This window comes from Ananas comosus, linkage group 18 (assembly GCF_001540865.1).
Source record: "Ananas comosus cultivar F153 linkage group 18, ASM154086v1, whole genome shotgun sequence".
NCBI classification, from domain to species: Eukaryota; Viridiplantae; Streptophyta; class Magnoliopsida; order Poales; family Bromeliaceae; genus Ananas; species Ananas comosus.
In genome coordinates, this window is record NC_033638.1 from 8,433,881 (window position 1) to 8,453,512 (window position 19,632).

At 33.2% G+C, this 19,632-nt stretch overlaps 2 protein-coding genes across 2 annotated transcripts; one reads left to right on the forward strand and one right to left on the reverse strand.

Moving 5' to 3' along the window:
• Positions 526–4,050, reverse strand: LOC109724237 (probable serine/threonine-protein kinase PBL2). Its single transcript, XM_020252985.1, has 6 exons — positions 3,940–4,050; positions 2,273–2,592; positions 2,048–2,183; positions 1,494–1,630; positions 1,290–1,413; positions 526–1,039 (listed from the first exon to the last, which is right to left on the reverse strand). The coding sequence occupies exons 1-6, from the start codon at positions 3,998–4,000 to the stop codon at positions 690–692; spliced, it is 1,128 nt and encodes a 375-aa protein (XP_020108574.1). The 5' UTR covers positions 4,001–4,050; the 3' UTR covers positions 526–689.
• LOC109724234 (histone-lysine N-methyltransferase, H3 lysine-9 specific SUVH1-like) lies at positions 12,563–15,533 on the forward strand. Its single transcript, XM_020252980.1, has 2 exons — positions 12,563–12,724; positions 12,915–15,533. The coding sequence occupies exon 2, from the start codon at positions 12,981–12,983 to the stop codon at positions 15,033–15,035; it is 2,055 nt and encodes a 684-aa protein (XP_020108569.1). The 5' UTR covers positions 12,563–12,724; positions 12,915–12,980; the 3' UTR covers positions 15,036–15,533.

Here is a 19,632-nt window from a genome sequence, read left to right on the forward strand (position 1 = left end):
CTTTAGTATCATGTGGTTTAAAGTGTATCAAGTTAGTGTCCTATGATTTTATTTTTATATTTTCGGCAGTTTCTCCGTTAATATTTCGTTAAATTATAAACAAAAAACTTCAAATACTCCATCTAAATTTATCGAATATTCACTTTAGTATCCATAGTTTTAACTTTGTCACTGATTTAATGAAAAAAATTAGTGGAATCGATAATAAAGAGATAAAAATAAAACTACATGATACTAAATTGATACACTTTAAATTACGGTATACTAAAGTGAGAAAGCGTGAAACCGTATGGCGTGAAACCATATGGATGGTATTTGAAGTTTTTCCATATATTTTCTAACAGATATTTGACGACTTTTTTTTGGATGCATTAATAACTTGCCCAATATTTTTCTCTAATTTACACAAGAACCTTGTAATATATGGTAGATGAGAATTGCGATAAAATGTTTTGAATAAAATGTTATAATCCACATTCAATTTTAAACAAACAGCAAGTGCAATATACAAAAGAGAGAAGCAAATTACATGAAAACTAGCAAAAACCTCAGGTGCCCAAAATATATTATACATTCTACGTACCATTTACATAATTTCCGCCTAAAACCTTTAAAAAAACGAAATATGACTACACATATTCCTCCAAAGCTACATAAATAGGAGAAATGCGGCATCATCGCAACAATATCTACTCCCTTGAGTGTGCTCGAGGCGGTAACAGAGTAGTATCTTTAGATTGCTTAAGATCTTCTAATACTTGTAGGACCTCACTCATGCTCGGCCTGTTCTTCGGATCACTGTGTAAGCACTGCAACGCAAGCGACGCGATCGCCTGCGCCTCTCTCTTCGAGTATTGACCTTCGAGCCTCGTGTCCATGATTCTGAATATTTTCCTTCTCTCGTTCAAATACGGCTTAGCCCAGTCCACAAGTGTCTCTTCGGTGGATCCTCGATCTTCATCCAGTGCTCGCCTTCCGGATAACAGTTCTAATAGCACTACACCGAAGCTGTATATGTCACTCTTCACGGATAAGTGGCCTAGCAGAAAAATGTAAACATTGTCAGAAAAAAAGTTATCACTAACCGACCCTGTTCATCGAAATCGGACCGTGCTCTGAGGGGCGGAAAAAAGAACTCTCGAACTGAACACTACTATCCTATTCCTGGAATTTCATCTCTGACGTAATGTGTCACCACCTCAACTTGAATACATTCTAAATATATAACAGCGAACATAAAATTCATATTTATCGGCGTTGTATAAATTGAGGATGAGTCGGAGTATAACCTGTAGCAATATATTCTGGAGCCGCATAGCCACGGGTTCCGACAACCCGAGTTGAAACATGCGACTTATCTCCAGTAGGACCATTTCTAGCTAGGCCAAAATCTGACAGTTTTGCTCTGAAATCCTGTAGAATTACTTTCTATGTCAGTTTTAACAGAATTTCAATATGTCAAGTGAATTATCTGCAAGTCTCCGAAACTGTACCGAATCAAGAAGGACATTTGAGGACTTTAAATCGCGGAAGATAACTTGAGTATCCAGGCGATGTAAGAATGATAGCCCTCGAGCGACGTCGGTGGCGATGTTGACCCGCATAGCCCAAGAAACAGGTTGCACCCCTCCTGTCATAGACGAACCAAACAATCAAATTCATTTAGTTTAAAAGATGTTGGAAGCGTCTTTTGCGCATGGACCCACTCCTACTTTGTTGAAAATAGAACAAATTAATGAAGAACTTTCAGATTTTCTAGTTGAGTATGTTTATTGTTGTATGCCAGTTTCAGGACAAATTCAACTAAAAAAACAATATAAGATGTTTAAGGTAAACAAATTTAAGTAATCTCATTGAAGCAACGAAAATTCAAGTATAAAGTTAGTTTCGTGTAGATATAGGCGTATCTTAATCCTATCTATCTCTCTCAGGAGAGATTCAAATAGTACAAAATCTTTTGCCCTCTTCATAGCACTATTTGTAGAGATAGAAAAGAGGGAGAGACGGTGAAGAAGAGGTTCGAATGCAAGAGCGAACATTAACATACTTCTGAAGAGATGATTCTCCAAGCTTCCTCGTTGCATGTACTCATACACTAGTAGCTTGTTGTCAGCCTCCGAGCAGTATCCTACGAGCTTTACGAGATTTTCATGGCGAAGCTGGCCCAAATAGGTAACTTCGGCCTGTGAGTACAATTGAAGGGGTAAAGTAAGGTGCGAAGTTCACCAATTAACGAGAAAAAAAGGAAAGAGAAAAAAGATAAAAGATATACCAGCCATTCTTTATGCCCTTGAAAGCTTTCCCTTTTGAGTTTCTTAATGGCGACTACAATCCCTGCCCCAGGCCTCGTAGGGGCCAAGGTGTTCTCATCAATCCATCCTTTATATACACAGCCGAACCCTCCTTCCCCGAGATATGAATTCGAACCGAAGTTCTTTGTGGCCGACTTGAGCTCAATCAGGCTGAATGATTTCACGCTAACTGCCGGCGATGCCTCACTTTTGAATGACGGAAGAGAACTGACCGAACTTTTGTGAGTTGTCTTGCTCGAACTCGTCGAGTTGGAAGTAGTATTGCTAGGCAGCGAAGTTTCTGCAGGTGAGAGACATAGAATGGAGTTTTTCTTAGGCTTCATAAATCATATTAGAACAGGAAAAGTGAAAGTTTCTGAATACAAATCCGACAATGACAGATCCTGCAAATGATTTCGAATATAAATCCGACAATGAAGACATAATTACAGAAAAAGAATACAGTATGTTATTATTATCATCAGTTCATCTATTTGGTCATTTTCTCGGCCCTTAAGTTGCAGCTCAGAAAAAAGTCGAACATGTTAAACAAAACTCGCAATTTTGCCGCACTTCTTTGTCAGTTTCATAAGAACTCAGTTCATCTAACATTTACTACAATAACCGTGTATTCTTTGCTTATAATCCGAGCAAACTCAATGCAACACTGTTTGGTATACTCGACTTAACTTCCACATTAAGCGAAAATGAAAACGTAGCCGCGTCGCCTCACTAATACTACCAAAAGGATAGCATGCCCTTATCCTCATCAATTCTTATTCAACGTAGCATCACAAACCATAATTTCCGCTATATTACTTCTTCACTACTACTTCCTCATTTATTTCATTTATATCACTTTATTCTAATATACAAAAACACAACATCTCATCAGACTCATCTAGATAAATAAAGTGCGAAAAACTACTTCAATAGAATCAAAATATTAATCGTTGCGCCGTTATGAGTATTTCATTTATTCTTTAATCAAATTTTGCAACGAGTACTTTTTTTTTTTTTGAGAAATGAGTACTTAAATTATTCTCTTCTCTGTACTTTCGCGACATTTTCTAAAGAAATAAAAGAACAACAATTACAGGGGAAAATTTCGAAATTTCTAATTTCTCTCGAACTTCATCTCATTATTCTTGCTACATGAACTCGTTCCGTGCTAATAATATAGATTCTTAAATTGGGTGATTAACACCTCACATTGAGTTAATAGTTGAAGAGGCCAAAAAAAACGAAAAAAGGAGCAATTTTTACTCAATTTCTCAGCTTTGCAATTCAAAATTTTGTTTCTTCACAACAACAAATCAATGGAAAAAAAAAAAGAGAAAACAACATACAAAATACTAATTAGAGCACATCTACAAAATTAACCAAAATTCACAACTTCAATACCCCAAAAAAAAAAAAAACTCGGCGAAAATGAAGGGGAGTAGAAAAATTCGGTTTTAAAATTTCTCCATCATCAATCGTTGAACAAAAAGATTAATAAAAAACCCATAAGCGTATTGGTAACCATGAAATTATCAAATGGGTTCGCACAACAACTACCTCGTACAAATCCTCTACTCAAAACACAAATGAAAATTTTTTTTTTTTTTAAACCCTCAGAAAATCATGTAAAAAAACAATTCCTTACTCGAGGCCAAAGGAGAAGAAGCATTGGCGCATTTCGCAGAGCTCCCACACAAATTCCCCATGTGACCAAATCCCCAATCCCTCTCTCTCTCTCTCTCTCTCTCTCTCTCTCTCAATCCAATTCTCTTAAAAGGAAATACAAAGAGAGCAGGGAAAAAAAGAATTGTAGGTAAAAATGAAGCATAACCCTTCAACTACAGTGATTTTGGAAGCAAGGGCCTCGGCTTGTATTTTGTTTTATTTCACTATGATCCCTCAACTTCTATTTTTTTTAATTAAGTTTTTATTATTAGTTCTTAACTGTTAATTCACCCATTTTTTTATTAAAATATAATTAAATTTTTAAAATTTGAACTATTAATTTCTTATCAAATCTACTTAGTTCCAAAAAGAAAGAAATTTGGGGGTGTCTTTCTCGGAATAGACTATAGATTAGGGGTGTCTATACATTTTCACAAAAGAGTGTTAAAAAAGATCTTCTTTTTTGACCATTATCGCTCAGTCAAAGACGTATCCACCCTTTTCATACATAAGAGTCGTTTTTTTATCTCGTTTTTTTTTACGCAAATTCCACAAAATTTAGGGGCTAAGAAATGAGAAATTTATTAAACTTGACCCATTCAATTATTCAAACTGTTTTATAAAAACGGCGTACGCATTTGGGAATCCAAAGAGAATTGAAATTTTCCATTAAATTTCATTTTTTTTTTTGTAAATTTTATAAATAGAGTATTCAAATTGTGGCCAAGCTATTATTCAAGTTTGTTTACAATATAAATATATAAAACAAATATATATTATTAAGAGTGTGTATTTTTTATGTGTTAATTGCATACAGCTTCCTATAAACATATCGAATAGTAAATATATTTCTACGAAGTTTAATTTTTCATATTTATCTCTACAAAAATTTAATAATATTTATATTTATCACTCTGATTTGCTACCATTAGAGTACTATTTTTTTTAATAGAAGATAAAAAAAATTAACATTTTTACCATTACAAATATATTCTTCCAAAAACTCCAACTGTTAGAATTATACAGAAATATTCTCTTAAAAATTTTTAACAGTCATTTTTTATACCATTACAAATAATAGAGGATAAAAAGATCAATTTACCTAATTCACTAATTAGAATTAAGTATTTTACCTATAATTAACTATATTTTTCTAAAAGATCATAATACCAAGTGTCTATTTAAAAATATTAAAACTTTTGAAGAGATAAATATGAAAAGTTAAATTTTGTAGAGTGTTCAATTTGTTTACTTTTATATAATAAAATGTCAAAAAGAAATAATAAGGTACTAAATTTGTCATAATTTACTGCAATATAAGATACTAAATTTTGCTTTTCAACTTGGGGGAGAGAAATTTGAAATTTCTTTTTCTTCGTTAATGTACGAAGTTTCCTAATCTGTTTCCTAAGGAATAAAAAATTATAAATTTTGTAACTAAAAAGTTGGGCAAGGGATTAGAATGGGGAAGTGTTGGGTATTTCTTTTCTTATCTTAAGTTGACAAAAGCGCTTCTTTTGACCAACTTTCGCTTGTTAAGTCAACAACGTCGTTAGCAGTTTAATGATGTCCAAATTCTAATGTTTGTTGTTATTCACAACATTTTAAACATTGGTTTTTACAGTGATCTAAAAATATTATTAGGTTACGTCAACATAACATCATAAATATTTAATAATTATTATTTTTATTATTATTTTAATATCATATCTAATTATGAAATACTGATTTTTTTAGACTAAATTAAGTAGATACAAAATTTTTAAGTTTTATTTTTTATAACAGAAAATAAAATTAGCAAAAATCAATCGTAAATAAAATAATTAAGTATACTAAATGAACAAAAAAAGGTAAAAATAAAAATAAAATTCATTTGATTTGGTGAGATCTATACCGGTTTGGTGGTTGAACCGTCGGATCGAACGATACAGAGTGAATTTTTTAATTTATCCGGTTAAAGGGATTGAACCAAACCGTTTTATTAATTGATTCCGGTTGGCCCAATGGAAGCGGCCAATTTGAGCTGAATTTTAAAACATTGAATATTCAATATGATATTAAAATTTAGATTTAAATATTTTTAGGTTAAAGAGTGTTTAAAATTTGAAGGCAAGTAGGGACATCCCATCACTTGTACGGCATTCTCAATTAAATTTTTTTTATTGAGATCAATTTAATTTTTTAAATTTAAGTTGTTTTAGTTAGTTAAGTCGGTATTATTGTAAACTGCATGGATCGTTCGTCATACGCTATCAATAAATAAGCACGAAAGAATAACAAAATTCGAACAAACGGTAAGAAAAAAAATATAGAAAAAAAAGACCAAGATTTGTGCGGTTCAGCAATTGCCTACGTCCACGAGACAGCGAGAAAAATATATTCCATTATATGAAAAAATAGAAAATACAAACTTACATGCTGTGCCTTCTCCGAATAAAAAATTAAAAGCCTTACGGTGAATTTTAACTTTCTCTTGTTCCACTGCAAATTTCAGAAAAATACTGAAAATTTTTTTTCGTAAAAATAAGAAGAACAAATTAAAAAATATAGAAAACTCTGATCAAATCCTTTATGCTCTTGCATCGATGGATCCGACATGTTCAGAAAATTGGTCGAGAATCGTCGCTTTGCTGCCGACTTCAATCAGTCGTCGCATGCGTGTCGTGCACCTCCTTGCTGCTGCCGTACTGCCGGGCCAACAACCTTGATTAATTGGCCTTGCACGTGACGCTAATTAATTGGCCTCAATGTTATATCCGTACGCAATCATATATACGAGAAAGTTTATATTATATTCCAAAAGTTCGAGCTGTTAGAAATACGCAACTAATTCACTTAAAGTGTACAGATACAGCGCTCATGGGTCTTAATTGTGACTCGACCCACGCGGCCTTACACCACCTCGAACATGACTCGGCCTACCCAACCTCATGTCATTTCGAACGTGACTCGGCCCAACATGACCTCCCGCCACAGGGCAGGATGCTGGCCCATTTAAACCAACAATCCTCCCTCCAGCATCTACACACATTTGCAGCATGTGGGAATCGAACCCGTGACCTCTGGCTCTGATACCACTTGTCAGATCGTTGGCGTTAACTATTAATCTCAAAAGCTCGAGCTGTTAGAAATACGCAATCAATTCACTTAAAGCGTACAGATACAGTGCCCACGGATTTCAATTGTGACTCGGCCCACGCGGCCTTATGCCACTTCGAATATGACTCGGCCTATCCAACCTCATGTCATTTTGAACGTGACTCAGCCCAATATGACCTCCAGCCACAGGGCAGGATACTGACCCAGTTAAACCAACAAATGTGACGAATAATTTTTTAAAAAAATTATTTGATTGATTAAAAATGTCATGTCTCTAATATAACGGATGAATTCTAAAATTTTTCCACATATATATAGGTATATTAGCCCGGTCAACGAGTCAACAAATATCAATTGGACTTGGCCTGTGAGAAGCATAAATCGATTATGGTTCTAATGCGTGTGATCCTAAACCAGCTTAATGAGTTAATTAGTTTGACTTGACCCAAATTCAAAAGAAGGCATATTTTTAACAGGTATTAGTTCTAATTATTTATTATTTTAGTTTTGCATTTTAGAAAGATTATTAAATTTGATAAAATTATTTATGAGTTAGACTAATTCTCCAGTTTAATTGATAAAATTACTTAATTATAGAAATTCAAAAAGTTAAAAAAAAAGTGTCAATTTGAAAAAAAATAATAATAATTCTAAAAAATTTAAGTTGAGGAGGCTATTACGAACGTCTTATATGTGGGGAGGTTTCATACATTTTTATTTTCAAAATATTATTGATAAAATTTAGTTTTTATATAGGCCAATTTGCATAAAAAATCCACTAATTTTGCGCTTTTGCAAAAGTGGGCCACATTTTTAGTTTTTGCAGATTCGGACCGAATTTTCAGAAGGATGACCAAACTACCCTTCTGTCAAAATGCATAAAAATTATATGCTTTAAATGCCTAAAAAATACAACTGTTAAGTCACTAAGTATAAAGCTTCTTGAAATGACAACTACTAAGTCATTATTACATGTACCTTTCTCGTGAAACGAAAAACCTCATTCAAGAGAAAATAAAAAAAAAGAATAATTAATAAGATGAAAGAGTGCAACATCCTCTCAAATAGTGCAACAAACTTTTCAAAATAGTGCAATATCTGTATAAGTAGTGCAACATATACATTGTTAATACACATTTTGCATAATTTTTACACTAAATTACGCATAATTTAGTATATTACGAAAAAATAATATATAATATTACAACATACTATAAAAATTATACAATATATGTATAAACGGTGCATATTTTACACTATTTGTACAGATATTTACACAATTTGTGTAAATGTTACACTATTATGAGAGGATATTGCACTATTTAGATGTGTGTTACACTCTTTCTTTTTGAAAATTAAATTTCATTCCATATTAAATAAAGTGTAAAATTTTTTGGAAATGACAACTGCTAAATCATAATTATATGCATGTACCTTTCTCGTGAAACGAGAAATCTCATTCAAGAAAAAATAAAAAGAATAAAGAATAATTAGTAAAATAAAAGAGTGCAATATCCTTTCAAATAGTGCAATAAGCTCTTCAAAATAGTGCAATATCTGTATAAATAATGCAACATATGCATTGTTAATAAATATTTTGTATGACTTTTACACTAAATTACACGGTTTAGTATATTACGCAAAAATAATATATTATATTACAACATACTATAAAAATTATACAATATATGTACAAACGGTGCATATTTTACACTATTTGTATAGATATTTACACCATTTGTGTAAATATTGCACTATTATGAGAGAATGTTGCACCATTTAGATGTGTGTTGCACTCTTTCTTTTTAAAAATTAAATTTTATTGCATATTAAATAAAATATAAAACTTCTTGGAAATGACAATTACTAAGCCATAATTACATGCATGTACCTTTCTCGTGAAACGAGAAATCTCATTCAAGAGAAAATAAAAAAAATAAAGATTAATTAATAGATGAAAGAGTGCAATATCTTCTCAAATAGTGCAACAATCTCTTCAAAATAGTGCAATATCTGTATAAGTAGTGCAACATATACATTGTTAATACACATTTTGCATGATTTTTACACTAAGTTACGTACAGTTTAGTATATTATACAAAAATAATATAATATATTACAATATATTATAAAAATTATACAATATATGTACAAACGGTGCATATTTTACACTATTTATACATATATTTGCACCATTTCTGTAAATGTTGCACTATTATGAGAAAATGTTGCACCATTTAGATGTGTGTTGCACTCTTTCTTTTTGAAAATTAAATTTCATTGCATATTAAATGAAATGTAAAACTTTTTGGAAATGACAACTACTAATTACATGCATGTACCTTTCTCGTGAAACGAGAAACCTCATTCAAGAGAAAATAAAAAAAATAAAGATTAATTAATAAGATGAAAGAGTGCAATATCCTCTCAAATAGTGCAACAATCTCTTCAAAATAGTGCAATATCTGTATAATTAGTGCAACATATGCATTGTTAATACATTTTTAAAACCAGTCAAACGACTTTTTTGCCTGGCTTAGACGTTTTTGCTTTTTCCACTGGGCTAAAACGTTTTCGGGTTTTATTCACCTAAAAAATACGTTTAACCGGTAAATAATAAATGGCGACCTATGTATTTTCCGGTTAAACGTATTTTTTAGGTGATTAAAACGCGAAAACGTTTTCACCCGGTGGAAAAATCAAAAACGTCTAAGCCTGGCTTAAAAGTCTTCCTACTGGTTTAATGGGGAGAAAGTTTTAAGTATTTTTAATATATGAAATTTACAGATCTTTTTATGTTGACGATTCGGTAATACATATTTTGAAGAACCTTTACTGTTGACAATTCGGTATTAATATACGTACATGGAAAGAACATTTTGTTCTTTAGAGTAAGTTCTCTTTTATTTTTTTTATTTCTAATTAATTATTCTACTTTCTCACGTTATAGGAGAGTTTATCACGTTGTTCGAGAAGTTTTATTACGTTATAGACATATTTATTACGTTGTATACGTAATAATTATTTGTAAAACGTACTGAAAATGTGATTTAATGCGTGTCAAATCATATAATGTGTTTTTATTATATTATATAATGTTGTATGATATTTTTAATATGTTATATACATGTTTGCCACGTATAAAATGTGATAAATATGTCTATAAATGTGGTAAACACATTTATAACGTGATAATACTCTCTTACAACGTGGTAAATCTACACACAACGTGAGAAAGAAAAATTTTTAATTTAAAATAACGTATAATTTATTTTATATTTTGAAGAACTTTTATTGTTTATGATTCGGTATTAATGTACGTACATGGAAAGAGCACTTTGCTTTTTGGAGTAAGTTCTTTTTTATTTTTTTTATTTCTAATTAATTATTCTACTTTCTCACGTTATAGGATAGTTTATCACGTTGTTAGAGAAGTTTTATCACGTTATAGACATATTCATCACGTTGTATATGTAACAATTATGTGTAAAACGTACTAAAAATGTGATTCAATGCATGTCAAATCATATAATATGTTTTTATTATATTATATAATGTTATATAATATTTTTAATATGTTATATACATGTTTGCCACGTATAAAATGTGGTAAATATGTATATAAATGTGGTAAAGACATTTACAACGTGATAATACTCTTTTACAACGTGGTAAATCTACACACAACGTGAGAAAGAAAAACTTTTAATTTAAAGTAACGTATAATTTACTTTACATTTTGAAGAACCTTTACTGTTGACGATTTAGTATTAATGTACGTACATGGAAAGAGCACTTTGCTCTTTGGAGTAAGTTCTCTTTTATTTTTTTTATTTCTTATTAATTATTCTACTTTCTCACGTTGTAGGATAGTTTATCACGTTGTTGGAGAAGTTTTATCACGTTATAGACATATTCATCACGTTGTATACGTAACAATTATGTGTAAAACATACTAAAAGTGTGATTTAATTAATGTATGTCAAATAATATAATATACAACGTATAATAAAAGCGCATTATATAATTTGACATACATTAAATCACATTTTTAATACATTTTACACATAATTGTTACGCATACAACGTGATGAATATGTCTATAACGTGATCAAACTTCTCGAACAACGTGATAAACTTTCCTACAACGTGAGAAAGTAGAATGATTAATAAGAAATAAAAAAATAAAAGAAAACTTACTCTAAAGAGCAAAGTGCTCTTTCCATGTACATTAATACCGAATCGTCAACAGTAAAGGTTCTTCAAACTGTGAAATAAATTATACATTACTTTAAATTAAAAGTTTTTCTTTCTCACGTTGTGTGTAGATTTACCACGTTGTAAGAGAATATTATCACGTTGTAAATATGTTTACCACTTTTATATACATATTTATCACATTTTATACGTGGCAAACATGTATATAACATATTAAAAATATTATATAACATTATACAATATAATAAAAGTGCATTAAATGATTTGACATGCATTGAATCACATTTGTAGTACGNTTTGCTGAAAAAGCGGACCGAATCTGCAAAAACGAAAAAGGTGACCCGATTTTGCAAAAGCCCAAAATAAGTGGATTTTTTATGCAAATTGGCCATAATAAATTTAAGTTTACAAATTTCAAAAATATAAGAGGGGCATCTAAATTTTTTTATATATTTTTTTATTGTTCTAGCATTCAAATGTACCCAAAATGAGAGACCAAACTAGTGTGATTAAGACATAATTAATATAATAATTATATTAATAAATATAAAATAATTTATTTTTATTTTCTTTTACTTTAATTTTATTAAAATTTAATCAGCGGCAAAGGGAGAGAGCCCAAAGTGGGTTGCACAATGATGAAATTATTAAACAATTATTTGTGCCCATAAGCCCATAAACGCTCACCCAAAAATAGTACACAACAAAATAAAAGAAAATTAAAACATGTACAAAGAGCTCTAAACTATAAGCACTTTTGCAAATATTATTTTTAAAGTTCTAATTTTGGACTGTTTAAAGTTTGATGTAAAACAAATAATTTTCAAACTCAGGATTTTAGATATCAACCATTTAGTCCTTAGCGAATTGTCTCAATTAAGTTACTAATTGAACAGCTGTTTTAATTACATATTTTGCAAATAATTTTGTATATTTTAAAACATAAAATAATTTTATTTTTTCTCTTCTAAATATTAAGCATCTTAACTGAAGCATACGGTGAAATTATCGATATTTTTTATTTTTTTTAATGTGTTAGAATAAAATATAGTTTGTTTTGTGTTTTAACATTTTATTGCGCAATCAAAATAGTTGTATAATTAGTAATTTTGACTGAGAAGAGCAGTAGGTTGAGCTATCTGAAAGAATTTAAAAGATCAGGGGTGTTTTAATAATTATCTAAAGTACAGGGTTCCCTAGACTTTTTTTTTTTCAAAAAAGAAACTATAGAAAAAGACCAAATTAAATTAAAACAGAAAAAAAGAAAAGCTTAAATTGTCGAACAAAACACCCTGAAAAAAAAAAAAAAGGAAAAAAAAAACCCAAAACTACTTGAATGAAGAGGAGTCGGGAGCGAACATTATAGTCTCTTACCAATTTCGAATCAAAATCTCCCCGATTCCGAGAGTTCCAAAACCCTAGAGACACAACGCATCGCGCCATTTGAGGTAATCACCGCCACTGTGTTCTAACGATCGAATCAAATATCTGTTTGATCCCAATCCGATTTTGCTCATTTTGAGTGCTCAAATCGAGTTTTCGATGATTTTTCCCCCTTTTTTCCTCATCATTTTTGCTACATAGATCGACTAGTTTTGGATTTGACATTTAATTTGTTCTACTTGACTTTTTCTTCAGCTTCATGTGAATTGTGAGGAGTTTCATGTAGTAGCAAATTGGAATTCATATAGAGTTTATGCTACAATGGATGGTTGTTCGATTCCTAATCCCGTTTTCGGTAATGATCCGGGGGTTTTGGATGTGAAACCCTTGCGAACCCTGTCGCCGATGTTCCCCGCGGCGCTTCCATTGGGGTTCAACACATTCACCCCTCCTGAAGCCCCTTCTCTTCTTTGCTTCTCACCCTACGGTTCGTTTGCGACCAATTCGGCGTTCCCTTCGGGGTTTTCTTCTCTATATGCAACTTGTAAAGCACCCCAAAGTTGTAATCCCACGCCGGTCGATCCGGTTTCTGTGAACGGAGTAAACAGAGCTGCCCACATCGATGAGCTCGCCGTTGTGAATGGGTCTTTTACAGATACGGAATATTCGCCTTCTTTGTCTACGTCGTTCAATGGGGAAAATGGTGGTACGGTTATGCGGTGTCTGACTAGCGGTGGCATTGTGCCTGGTGGTAGCAAGAAGAAGAAGTCAAAGCGCAAAAGGCCTAAGAAAGTCGATAGTGAACTTTTGATGCTGGCCTGTTCTTCGCACGAATCGCGGGAGTCCGTGGAGGTGGTTCTCATGACCTTCGATGCGCTCCGCAGAAGGCTCATGCAGTTGGAGGGGGCAAAGGATGTAAAGCATCGGCCCGACTTGAAGGCCGGGAGTATCATGATGAGCAAAGAGCTAAGGGCTAATAAAGTGAAGAGGGTAGGGCAAGTGCCTGGTGTCGAAGTCGGAGATATATTCTATTTTCGGGTCGAGATGTGTTTGGTCGGTCTCAACTCTCAACTTATTGCGGGCATTGATTATGTGAACTACAGATTTGGTGATGAAGATGATACGGTTGCGCTTAGTGTTGTTTCTGCCGGTGTGTATGAGAATGCCGAGGAGAATGTGGATGTTCTGATTTATAGTGGCCAGGGGGCTTCTAGCAAGGACGACCAAAAGCTCGAAAGAGGCAATTTAGCTTTAGAGAGGAGCTTGCATAGGGGCAATGAGATTAGGGTTATACGTAGTGCTAAGGATTTTAGCTGTCCGACGGGGAAGATATACATTTATGATGGTCTCTATAAGATACGGGAATCGTGGATCGAGAAAAGGAAGTCAGGCTTCAATGTATTCAAGTATAAGTTAGTGAGAGAGCCGGACCAGCCCGATGCGATTGCAGTATGGAAAATGACTGAAAAATGGAGGGAAAATCCTTCTTCAAGAGGGAAAGTTATTCTTTCTGATATGTCTTCTGGGATGGAAAGTAGACCCGTTTGCCTTGTAAACGAAATCGATAATGAGAAGGGACCTGCCCATTTCACATATAGCACTAGGGTTAAGTATTTGAGTCCTTTAAGCTCTATGAAAAGCTTGCAGGGTTGTTTGTGCACTAATGTATGCCTCCCTGGTGATGCCAATTGCTCTTGTTCGCAACATAATAGTGGTGAGCTTCCTTACAGCTCAACAGGGATACTTATCAGTCGAAGGTCAGTTATATATGAGTGCAACGAATCCTGTAGGTGCTTTGTTAATTGCCGAAATAGACTGACGCAAAAGAGTAGTCCGCTTCATTTTGAAGTGTTCAAGACCAAAGATCGTGGATGGGGCCTTCGTTGTTGGGAGCCCATTCGAGCGGGCACCTTTGTTTGTGAATATACAGGTGAAGTGATAGATAGGATAAGAACAAATGAATATGGAGAAGAAGATGAGTACATCTTTCAAACCATGCATGCTGACCCAACTTTCAGATGGAACTACGGACCGGAGTTACTAGGCGAACCTAGTCGGGTTGACTTAAGTGAGACCTCTAAGCCATTACCGATTATCATAAGTGCAAAAAATGTTGGCAATGTATCTCGCTTTATGAACCACAGTTGCACTCCTAACGTATTTTGGCAACCGGTTCTCTATGATCACGGCGATGACGGATATCCGCATATTATGTTCTTTGCGATTAAGCACATTCCTCCCATGACAGAGCTAACTTATGATTATGGTCTCACGAAAGATCAAGTTGGTAATGAGGAGGCAGGAGGCAGCTTTGGATCCCGGAGAATTAAAAAGTGCTTATGCGAGTCGTCCAAGTGTAGAGGCTCTTTTTGCTGAACCTTAAGCATGGTATATTTTGGCGGTGGTTAAGCCTTGACAAACCCACAAGGTTAGGATCTGAAAAGGTTTGAAGTTCTGTATATTCGGTTCTGTGTCCTCAAATCTCTTGTTTTGATCTACTATGGTGCTAAATCCATTATCTTCTCTACCACTTACCAACGGTGATTTAGGTGCTATTAGTGTATCACATCATGCTCGTTGATGATGATTTTTGTTTTCTTTACACTTCAATGTTTCATTAGCAAAAATATCTAATTGCTACAGAGAAGATGTATTATATAAAACTCTATCCATCAAATGGCCTTATAGATTTTATAGCAAGCCCTCTGAAGTTTTACCTGAAATTTATCAGCAATTCATGTAGGACTAGTGTAGGGTCAATAGCCGGTTGTAAAATTTCGGAGTTTCTGTTAGAATATTATCATCTTTGAATGGTGTTTAACCAACTCTGTACTGTGAGAAATTGCTTGAATGTTGATTATAGTGATGTATGAAGGTCCTTTCAAGTTTAGTTTAAATTTATTCGATCAGCATGAAAGTTAGAATACCAAGTTGCTTTTAAAAATTATGTTCTCTTTTGTACTATATGCTAAGTTAGAATACCAAGTTGCTTTTACAAATTATGTTCTCTTTTGTACTATATGCTAGTTCTATTTTCATGCATATGAAAATTTACTGGACTCTTCTTTTCCCCGTCAAATGTTTGCTCAACTGCCGTTCTGATGCTAATAGTGTTTCTCTGATTCTTGTGTCTATGTTCATGTAACATGTTATGGATGATTATTATCTATGAAAGATAAAAAGGTATAAAACTTACTTGAATTATGGATTATTTTGATTCAGCTATCAAAATTTTGATTTTACTACCTAAGTCATTTGATGGTCATTCCAATACAAAATTTAAGCTAATTGCTTATTTTAATAAATTTATGGTTATATAAATTGCATAAAATATGCTAATTAAACCCGTAAAGATAAATAGTATTCAATTTTAAACTTAAAGAGTCGCTAATTAGTTCAAATCAAATAAATCAAAGGGTTGGGTAGTAAAATCAAAGTTTAGATAGCTAAATCAAAGCGGATGATAGTTGAAGTAAGTTTTATACATTTTTACCCCTATTAAAATTCAGATGATTGCCACATCATTACCTATCTGTTTTTTAGTTTTCCAATACTGCAATGTCATCTTTGTGGCTAAATCCACTTTCTATGCATAAAATGATTAACTTGCTGTTTGGCCAGTTTGTGCTTGTTTTATATTTTGGGAAGTCCTAAATGCCTCTCTGTCGACCATTCCAAATACATTATTGCATAAAAGGAGGAAAGATTAGAAGAGTTACTATATTTTTTGGACCTTACAAAACATTAGAAAAGTGTTTATAACCACCACACTACGAACTAGGCTGTAGTTCCTTAATTGCATTCCAGGTGGTATCGGACTACTTTAAGATGTTGAAAGTTTGATCATCAGAACCATCACCACTACCATCACTAGGAACAAACGTATACCCTTCTAAACTCGCCCATTAATACCTCATCTTAGGATTCTCTCACAAACCTATATTATTATACTACCCAAAAAGCTGGAGGCTCCAAGATGTTTTATGAGGTGCACACGCAAGTCCGAACATAACATTGTCGACGAAGAAGATGCCCAGAAGTTCGCAAAGGATTTGAGAAAGTTCCTGAATGAATATCCACCGAATTGGACGTGAAACAAGACGAAGAGGCTATCTCGGAAGAACAAGAAGATCGATGGATTTTTAACATTGACGTAGTTTACAAACGCAGACCAGTGTTAACGAGAAAAAGAAGATCCATGAACTCCAGGAGGAAATACTGGAGAACCTTCTGCCCTCGTAAAAATCTTAAGAAATTGGTCATGACGCCAAAACCTTGGCAGCAAATTTCCAAGCTGGATGACGAATCCTTGCTTCACAAAATTAGTTTCTTTAACAATGGAATTATGCAGCAGCCGCGAATTCCTATCACCACTTGGGCAACTTCTATTTGTGATGCTACAGGATTTGAAATAANATAGATCAAGTCTAACGGAGCCGATTGTCGATTTGGAAGCCGCATTATTGAAAACAACTTGGTAGCACGGAAGCCTCCGTGCTATCGATAGTATACGAATATATATATATATATATATATATGCTTCGTGCTATTAATAGCATAGTAGCCAGACTAATATAGAACTAGGCTAATATACTATTAATAGCACCAAGTCATTGATGCTATCAAGTTTTTGGCCATTGGATTAATATACTAATGTAGAACTAGGCTAATATATATATAGAGTCCAGCCATGGTGCTTGTAAAAGCACTAAGCACTTGGTGCTTGTAAGTTTTTTACCGTTAGATCTACTCCTCGGATCATTTTCAACAATTAGTTTATACTATTCAACCAACCACCCACTCAATCCTAGGGGGCCCACATCATCCTAACCGCATATCTCTTAATCCAATGGCTAAAAATCTACAAGTACCAATAACATGGTACTTTTAAAAGCATAGGAGCTTAATTATATATATATATATATATATATATATATATAAGCCCACGAGACCNCACAAAATTAGTTTCTTTAACAATGGAATTATGCAGCAGCCGCGAATTCCTATCACCACTTGGGCAACTTCTATTTGTGATGCTACAGGATTTGAAATAAATATATATATATATATATATATATATATATATATATAAAATTGAACTAGAATATTTTTAGAATCACCAACCCTTTGGTGTTTCTAACTTTCTAGCCCTTTGCTCTACTCTTTGATTACTAATAACCCTTGGATTAAACACTATTCCACCTACCACCATCATCCCAACCCTACATCTCTCCATCCAAAGGCTAAAAACTCAAAAGCACCACTCCCTTGGTGCTTTTGAGAGTATTCTAGCTCAACTCTCACTCTCTCTCTCTCTCTCCATATATATATATATATCATAAAAAATGATGATAAAAGATTTGAATTTAAAATCAGAGATATTAATCTTACTCTAAATAATGGAAAAAAAAAATTTGATAAATTTCATCATATTTGAATTGTTTTACACTGTTAAATTCACAAACGCATCACATCGACCATTAAAATTGTCAATTTTCAGACCTTTTAATCACTAGTCAAATGATATCGAAAAATCATTAAATTTAATTTTTAAATATTTTTAATAGTATAGATCAAGTCTAACGGAGCCGATTGTCGATTTGGAAGCCGCATTATTGAAAACAACTTGGTAGCACGGAAGCCTCCGTGCTATCGATAGTATACGAATATATATATATATATATATATATGCTTCGTGCTATTAATAGCATAGTANCCACGATGGTTCAAAAGACGGTAATCTAGATGGTAAAAGTAGTAAAAGTGGGCAATCTAGTATGATAAGTTGGTTGGTGGGTGAGTTGGGATCGCCCGGGTCTAGTAGGATTGTCGTGTAGAGAATTAGGTTACCGGTTTTTGAACCATCGTGGTCACTGAACCACGATAATTATCATATAATCGGATCAAGATTATCTCAGGTCGATGATACGATAATTATCGTGCTTCGTGAACCACGATGGTTCAAAAAGCGGTAATCTAGATGGTAAAAGTAGTAAAAGTGGGCAATCTAATATATGCTTCGTGCTATTAATAGCATAGTAGCCAGACTAATATAGAACTAGGCTAATATACTATTAATAGCACCAAGTCATTGGTGCTACCAAGTTTTTGGCCATTAGATTAATATACTAATATAGAACTAGGCTAATATATATATATATATAGAGTCCAGCCATGGTGCTTGTAAAAGCACCAAACACTTGGTGCTTGTAAGTTTTTACCGTTAAATCTACTCCTCGGATCATTTTCAACTATTAGTTTATACTATTCAACCAACCACCCACTCAACCCTAGGGAGCCCACATCATCCTAACCGCACATCTCTTAATCCAATGGCTAAAAATCTACAAGTACCAATAACATGGTACTTTTAAAACATAGGAGCTTAATTTTATATATATATATACCTCGGTTGGAATACTATTAATAGCATCAAGCGTTTTGTGCTATTAGGTTTTTAGCCCTTGGATGAAAAAATATACGATTAGGATGATATGCGCCCCTAGGGTTGAGTGAGTTATTGGTCTAATAGTATAATTTAACGGGTAAAAATAGTAAAAGGATTAAATCTAAAGACGGAAAACTTAATAGCATCAAATGCTTAGTACTATTAATAGTATCCCAGTCGGACTATCTCTCTCTTTCTCTACATTTGTATATTTATCTATAAAAAATAATAGAAATAAACCTCTTAACTCAACTATAATATTATAAGCAGTGGCTAGATCTAAGAGATTAAAAGAATTAAACATACCGGGGTTGGAGTTCTAGGATGGGTGATTCCCCTGAAAAAACATAATGTCATAATTGGTATCAAAGACAATTATCAATTAGAAGTGTGAAATGAGTTTTTATGAGCCAGGATTATACAACGGGCAAAGCGTGACTCCCCACCCGATGATTTTTGTGAGTGAAGCGCTACTTCCTACAAGATTGGCTAAGACTAACGAGATGAGTCTCATGTCATATGGTA

What these genes read in the sequence shown, in the direction of transcription:
- LOC109724237 (XM_020252985.1), bottom strand. Translation starts at nt 4,000, where the DNA reads ATGGGGAATTTGTGTGGGAGCTCTGCGAAATGCGCCAATGCTTCTTCT. An exon ending in AAGGGCATAAAGAATGGCTG is followed by an intron (nt 2,184 to 2,272) that starts GTATATCTTTTA and finishes TTGTACTCACAG; the next exon opens with GCCGAAGTTACCTATTTGGG. An exon ending in GGAGAATCATCTCTTCAGAA is followed by an intron (nt 1,631 to 2,047) that starts GTATGTTAATGT and finishes CGTCTATGACAG; the next exon opens with GAGGGGTGCAACCTGTTTCT.
- LOC109724234 (XM_020252980.1), top strand. Translation starts at nt 12,981, where the DNA reads ATGGATGGTTGTTCGATTCCTAATCCCGTTTTCGGTAATGATCCGGGG.